This window comes from Diadema antillarum, unplaced genomic scaffold, assembly GCF_040938485.1.
Source record: "Diadema antillarum isolate AM-2024a unplaced genomic scaffold, OU_Dant_1.0 seq00000768_RagTag, whole genome shotgun sequence".
Classification (NCBI taxonomy): Eukaryota; Metazoa; Echinodermata; class Echinoidea; order Diadematoida; family Diadematidae; genus Diadema; species Diadema antillarum.
The window spans coordinates 532337-540256 of NW_027271658.1; the positions used below are offsets into that span (position 1 = coordinate 532337).

Here is a 7920-nt window from a genome sequence, read left to right on the forward strand (position 1 = left end):
TGATGTTGACCTGGGAGAAGGTTAGAACTATAGCCCTACCACCCGTTTAACATTCCTGATCATGTCATATTATTTTTCTTTGATCATTTCAAAATTCTGCCATTCTATTACTTTGTCAGTTAGAAAAAGCATGGTGTGTGGAATGGCCGTGTGTTTACATGTGTACACAACTTTGATAGTTTATGCATGATGATTATAATTCATGAATTCATTCTCCAACAGAGTGTTTATAGGTCAAGTAACTTGTTTTGTTTAGATCCTTTGATTCAGTCGTAAGTTATACAGTTGATTGTTTATTCTCCTGTATGTGAACATCTCTGTGGGTTTGTACACAACTTGTCACAATGACACCATCTACAGACTGAAGACATTGCAAATGTCACGAGGATCTCATGACAATAAAGCATGGGTTATTTGCTGCCATCAGTGGTAGGGAAATGTTAATCAAGATGAACCACTAGCCTGGGTGATATTGCAGCTGTTAAGTGCTGAAAAGTTTTTTCACCATCCTCACTGTGATCTTGTTGCCTTATCAGGGATGAAGCGCCTTGGCTTTCAGGGCAAGGAGTGGCATGACAAGTGTTTCAGATGCAAGGTTTGCGACAAACACATCGGAGCAGGCAGCTTTGTACCAAAGGATGACAACATCTACTGCAGCACCTGCTATGAGGAAACTTTTGGTACTAAGTGTGTTGGATGTGGGAAGGTGAGATATTCAAGAAATGAAGTGTTTGTTCGCAAAAACCGATAAGTCCATTTTTTAGGATTTTGAAGTATGGCCTCTGTCATAAAGTACAAAATAATACCTTTTCAATGATATATTGGTCACTACATATAAAGGTACATTTTTTGAACTTATAGTAAAAAAAAAAATTGTTCTTATTATTCTCTTTATTTTTCTTGACCTTTAATCCCAAATATCTCCATTTGGCAAATATGGACTTATCGGTTATTGCGAACAAACTCTTCAAGGAGATAAGGGGTGGGGAAGGAAGAGGAGAGAGGGTAGGAAGGAGAGAAAAGGGATGGGGAAGAAGGGAGAGTGGAGGGAGAAGGGAGGAGAGGATGGGAAAGATGGGAGGGAGAAGGGAAGAGAGGGTGGGTAAGATGGGAGAGAGGAGGGAGACGGGAGGAGAGGATGAGGAAGATGAGAAAGTGGAGGGAGAAGGGAAGAGAGGGTGGGGAAGATGGTTGGGAGGAGGGAGAAGGGAAGAGAGGATTGGTAAGATGGGAGAGAGGAGGAAGAAGGTAGGAGAGGATGGGGAAGATGGGAGAGAAGAGGGAGAAGGGATGAGAGGGTGGGGAAGATGCTAGAGTGGAGGTAGAAAGGAGGAGAGGATGGGGAAGATGGGAAAGTGGAGGGAGAAGGGAGGAGAGGGTGGGGAAGATGGGAAAGAGGAGGGAGAAGGGAGGAGAGGGTGGGGAAAATGGTAGGGAGGAGGGAGAAGGGAAGAGAGGGTGGGGAAGATGGGAGAGTGGAGGGAGAAGACAAGAAAGGGTGGGGAAGATGGGAGAGAGGACGAAGAAGGGAGGAGAGGATTGGGAAGATGGTAGGGAGAAGGGAATAGAGGGTGGGGAAGATGGTAGGGAGGAGGGAGAAGGGAAGAGGGTGGGGAAGATGGGAGAGAGGAGGGAGAAGAGAAGAAAGGGTGGGGAAGATGGGAGAGAGGATGAAGAAGGGAGGAGAGGATTGGGAAGATGGGAGAGAGAAGGGAATAGAGGGTGGGGATGATGGGAGAGAGGAAGGAGAAGAGAAGAAAGGGTGGGGAAGATGGAAGAGAGGATGAAGAAGGGAGGAGAGGATTAGGAAGATGGGAGGGAGAAGGGAGACAGGAGGAGAGGATGGGGAAGATGCTAGAGTGGAGGTAGAAAGGAGGAGAGGATGGGAAAGTGGAGGGAGAAGGGAAGAGAGGATGTGGAAGATGGTAGGGCGGAGGGAGAAGGGAAGAGAGAATGGGGAAGGGAGAGTGGAGGACGACGGGAGGAGAGGATGGGGAAGATGGTAGGGAGGAGGGAGAAGGGAAGAGAGGTTGGGGAAGATGGGAGAGTAGAAGGAAAAAGAAGGAGAGGATGGGAAGATGGGAGAGAGGAGGGAGAAGAGAAGAAAGGGTGGGGAAGATGGGAGAGAGGATGAAGAAGGGAGGAGAGGATTAGGAAGATGGGAGGGAGGAGGGAGACAGGAGGAGAGGATGGGGAAGATGCTAGAGTGGAGGTAGAAAGGAGGAGAGGATGGGGAAGATGGTAGGGAGGAGGGAGAAGGGAAGAGAGAATGGGGAAGATGGGAGAGTAGAGGGAAAAAGAAGGAGAGGATGGGGAAGATGGGAGAGAGGAGGGAGAAGGGAGGAGAGGATGGGGAAGATGGGAAAGTGGAGGGAGAAGGGAAGAGAGGGTGGGGAAGATGGTTGGGAGAAGGGAGAAGGGAAGAGAGGTTGGGGAAGATGGGAGAGTAGAGGGAAAAAGAAGGAGAAGATGGGAGAGAGGAGGGAGAAGGGAGGAGAGGATGGGGAAGATGGTAGGGAGGAGGGAGAAGGGAAGAGAGAATGGGGAAGATGGGAGAGTGGAGGGCGACGGGAGGAGATGATGGGGAAGATGGTAGGGAGGAGGGAGAAGGGAAGAGAGGTTGGGGAAGATGGGAGAGTAGAGGGAAAAAGAAGGAGAGGATGGGGAAGATGGGAGAGAGGAGGGAGGAGAGGATGGGGAAGATGGGAAAGTGGAGGGAGAAGGGAAGAGAGGGTGGGGAAGATGGTTGGGAGGAGGGAGAAGGGAAGAGAGGATTGGTAAGATGGGAGAGAGGAGGAAGAAGGGAGGAGAGGATGGGGAAGATGGGAGAGAAGAGGGAGACGGGATGAGAGGGTGGGGATGAAAGGAAGCGGAGGGAGAGAGAGGAGGGAGAAAAGGGTTTGGAAGAAGAAAGAGAGAAAAGAGAAGATGGAGATTTGCAATATTTAGAGCAATTTTTGATTGCATGTTTCTAGTAAATCCTATGGTAAACAGTGCCCAATCATAGCAATAATACAGGACATCTGTTGTCTTATACTCTAAAACGAGGAATGTTCACGGGCATTTTGATTTCACAAATTTCGCGAGCGCCAAGATTCGCGAAATTAAAATGCATGCGAAAGTTCTTGTCTACACTATATGCATTGAATGCCAGTGGCAGGTCGCGAAAATTTCATGCCGCAAAAAGGCCCTCTGCTCCAATTCGCAAAAAAACTCATGCCGCGAATATATCATGTTTTACAGTAATTGTTGCAAGTCTTTGATTGAAAAATGTGCCTGAAGTATGTATACAAACCCAATTGTGTCCTAATCCTCTCCTCCCTTCTTCATCCTCTCTCCCATCTTCCCCACCCTTTTTGTCTTCTCCCTCCACTCTCCCATCATGATGAATGAGTTCCGTATTTGAAATAGTTGCATGGCATTTTTGTGCCACTGTTTGTAGAATGCATTTTGTTACTTGTTTTTTTAAATTACTACCTCACTTTGAACTTCCCACTGATACTCTCTTGTTTCTACAGATCATCTCTACTGGAGGGCTGCAGTACAAGAATGAACCATGGCATCGCGAGTGCTTTGGATGTGCTGAGTGTGGCAAGTCTCTGTACAACACCCGCTTCACTGTCAGAGATGACAAGCGGCTGTGTGCTGACTGCTTCGGGGAGAGATATGCCCGCAAATGTGCCGAGTGCAAGCAACCAATTGTTGGTAGGTGGTTTAGAGTCAGCTTTGCGATGGTTTGTGGAGTCATAATGTTAAACTAGCTGGGGTAGGCTACATTTTGTTAATGTATGTAGATATTTGATTTCACTTTAATGAGAAGTTGGATCACTTTATTGTGGATAACTGGAGTCCTAGCATAGATGGTAAATGGAATCAAGCTGTCAATGGTAGGTTAACAGTAATACTAGGCAGCTGTATGTTGTAGCTCTGAGGTTGCTGTAGACTACTTCATTCTTCAGGCCTCATGAACCACTGGAATGTAATGAAAAATGCAATGTATATTGTATCATTCCACTGGTGTCCAGGGCAAAACTGATGTTGTACCCATAATCACAGTAGATGGAACACTGAACCCTAAAAGCTTGGTAACCTGTCACAGCAATATTCCTTTTTGTTCCAGGTTATGTTTAGCTGCTTCCAGTTTCTCATCAAAGGAAATTACAAGCTCTGTCAACAGACAAAGATATCTGACAGATACTCATTTTGTGTCTTCACCAATTGAGTTTGCCATGGTTCACTCTTATGCCCTTCTTGCATAATGAAATTGGTTGGCTCTTTTGCCAAGATCATTTTGTTACCTGAAATGAAGCTTGTAAGGTAACACTGAGTGATTTCAAGTTCAGTGCTAGTGCTGGTGCTGGTTTTATCTCCCAAACAATTGCTTTAAATAGAGCTCCAACATAACTGTCATTACAGATTAATGCAAGTGATGCAGATCATCATTATTGATCCCTAACACTAGTCCTATCTCCACACCTCTGTAAAGTTGCACAGAAATTGTGAGACAAAAAAGTAATTGCCCTTCGTTCAAGTCAAATATAAAAAGATACAGCAATGAATGTTTTGCATTAGATAAGTGATGTGGTAGAAGAATTAAGATATTGCAAATTTCTTACAATCTTTAAAATGCAACAATCTTAATCTTGCTCTAAGGCATAGATTTGTGTGGCCATCTCCAGAGTGTTGATACACTTTTCACAAGAGACTGTTGCATCACCATAGACTTTGCATGTTCTTGATGTTAGAGGTGATGATGATCCATGGACGTGAATGTGGGTTTCACTAACACCAACACTGAACTTAATGACAAGTTTAATATCTTTATTTTTGATTTAATCCCCCTGGTGTGGTGTTAGCCAATTTGGAAATTGCAAGTAAATTACCAACAAGAATTGTGGAGATTGGTTCTGCACAGGGCCCAACACTAGCTAGCTACCAGAACTACATCATGGTTTTAAGGTCAACCTGCTAATGCCGGCTGATTTCAGGTTCAGGATTACCACTGGTGCTAGTGTTGAGAGAGCACGAACACCAACACTGCACCATATGGTGCAGCTTCACCATCACTTTCTTGCTGCAGACCAGAAAATATGAAGCCACCACTAAATGAGCAAAGGGCTGCAACTTTAGTATTGTTTATAGTTTATGATCACAATATATAGGTTGCTGTCCATTATATACCTGCACACATTTTATCTTATGGATACATATTTCCACTTATAAAAATGCTTAAGTTCTGTTCATCTAAAGTGCGTAGTACTTATTGACCAACTTTGACTTCTTGTGATGCTTTCTTTCAGGCCAAGGTGGCACCAAGTATGTGTGCTTTGAACAGAGGAACTGGCACAACAATTGCTTCAACTGCAAACGCTGCTCAGTCTCCCTGGTCAATGAGTGCTTTGTTACTGAGGGTGATGACATCATCTGCCCCAACTGTGCACAAGCCTAAGGACAGAAGGATACCACGGAGAAATGAACTGCTGGCATATGACTCGGCTGAGGGGTAGAAATCCATCTGGATTAGTAACTATGAGCTTGGTCATAGGCCAACTCCCCAAAATTCAACTAGTGGCTGAGAGTGAGGTACTAAGAATCTGACTGAAATCACATCACTAGACAGTAAGGCATACCAATCAAAGCTGAAGAGGTGATAAGATATTAATGTCAAGGTAAATCATGTTCCTAAGCTAGTAGAGGATTGTCATTAGATCTCCCACAGATGGATGTGTAGATTGCTTGTACAAAGTTCTCATTTCAGTTGTCTATCTTTCTGCTCAAGTTAGTGTAATATCTTTGAATATCTTGTGGTATGAGTTTAGCTATTGATCACACTTGATGAGTTTCTTCAATAAGAGTTGTTTAATACTGCCAGAGGCACACACATTCTTCTTGGTGTTAACATAAGGGCTCTGTTCATTTTAAGTTGTGTATGAAATACGGCCATACCCTCAGAATTGTTTTCATATTGAATGAAAAATCATATGCAAAACGGCAGCTTGAAAATGGAATGAGTTTTTTGCTATATGTATCCTTGATCATATTGAATACAAGTCTGTTATTGTTTTACTTTTAATATATACATTGGGTAAAAAAAAGACTTCACTCCAAAGATGTCTCTCAGCTTTGTGTCAATATGTAAGTGTAGACTGTGTGCAAATATAATTTTCTTGTGTTTCAAGCTTCATCATAGATGCTATAATTTGTGAAATATTGGTCGATTTTGCTTTCAAAATGTATGCTTAGCTTCTCCACAAGCTTACAGAGTTCATATTCTATCTGTCGTTGGATTGAAAATTATCTAACCAGGAAAAGTGTCTCTTCCAATTTGTTGGCCTAACAGAGTCTGATCTATTGTTCTGTGACGTATGCCAGAAATGTACTACAAGTCACAGCATTCAATCAAATTTTTACAACTTTTCTAATTCTCAGTCTGTTTCAAGTCAACTTTGTAAATACTTGACTCAGCCCACCATGGTGCAATGTCTCTTAATCAAAGATACATCTATATATTTTAGTGGATTCTTAAGTCTTGACAGATATGTTGTTGCATGTTAAATTAAGGAAGCATGTAGTGATAGACCATTCTATGTTGATAAGTTAGAATTGTCAGCAAGTTTGCTATCTTGGTATGAATGTTGAACTTCAAAAGAAGAGTGAAATACAGTTCTAATGATTTATGATGAAATGCATAATAGGAAATACTTTTAGTTTTTATTGAGAGCAACATGTATGTGCGATGTTCTGAAAATGCACATGTGTAAGAAAAATTAAATCTCTTTGATAGTCACCAATAGAAAATGCTCTTGGGATAGTCTATATGAAAGTGGAGAATATTCAGTGTGGAAAGAAGCAATGTAGATGATATTAAAAAAAAAATCTTTGTTACACTTTAAACATTAATGAAGTCTACTTTGTACTCTCGTAAGTACTATTCACTGACTACCTAGTACTTGTATAAAATATTAGCAATAACCTGAAATGTAAGTGTGAAATTAGACTTACATTTTCACAGAGATGAGTGAACAAACATGGGTGATACAGTACTGTTTGTCATGTGGAATGCAGAATGTTCAGTTATTGTAAAATTCAGAGCTTCATTTTGAGGAAAGATTGGAGTGAAATGTTCCTTTATGAAATGTTAAAAGAGTTTTGGAAGACCTGTGGGAAAATTGCTATCAATGTCTTCGTAATACTGCTTCGGCTCAAAATCTAACTAGATAAGGTATGAATATATCTATTAGCCATTCTGTGTGTGTGGTTTTGGCCATTAACTTCCAAGGATGGTATCTTCAGAATAAGTGTTGATCTTTTTCTTCTGACTAGTGTGTATGTAGTTCTCAATATGTCGAATACTTTCGGGAAATGAATCTTGATATATGAAAAATGATTGCCTTCGTATGAGGTTGCATTGAAACATTTTCTGTTTACAATCATTGTTCCATAATTCAATTCTCTTCATTTTTCACACTCTTGTATACAATAATAATTGTAGTCTTTCACAATATACTTCCTTATCTCCTAGATACACTTTGCTAGGATATCATGACATTTTATCAAATCTCACACTTTGATGGTTTTTCTTTTCTTTTTGTTTTTGTTGTGGGTTTTTTAAATGCCTCTTCCACAAAGTGTCACTGGAGGCATTATTATTTCTGGGGGTTTTTGTCCTTTTTTTGTTCTTTTTTTTTTGGTCCTTTTTTTTGTCCTTTTTTTTTTTTTGCTGTGTGATAGCAAAATTAGCTGATTGTGTCAATGTTAGAAGTCATTGAAAGAACATGGAAAATGACCCCAAGAAAATGAACTTTATAATGTTGTCACAATCAAAGATGTTCCAAAAGTGAAATAGAAAATTCAATAAGTGCATGTGTTCAGGATTGAAGGGCTAGTGTTATCCTTCCAGAATTCACAAGGCAAGCAGAT

General features: G+C 41.5%; 1 protein-coding gene across 1 annotated transcript in view; it reads left to right on the top strand.

Annotated features, from left to right (window-relative positions):
* LOC139738791 (testin-like) overlaps positions 1-7920 on the top strand; it is a 269128-nt gene extending 261208 nt beyond the window's left edge. The window contains exons 7-9 of the mRNA XM_071649430.1: positions 434-706; positions 3519-3705; positions 5301-7920. Of these exons, the coding sequence (XP_071505531.1) occupies positions 434-706; positions 3519-3705; positions 5301-5449 (609 nt within the window). The 3' untranslated portion in view covers positions 5450-7920. The remainder of the gene's footprint in view (positions 1-433; positions 707-3518; positions 3706-5300) is intronic.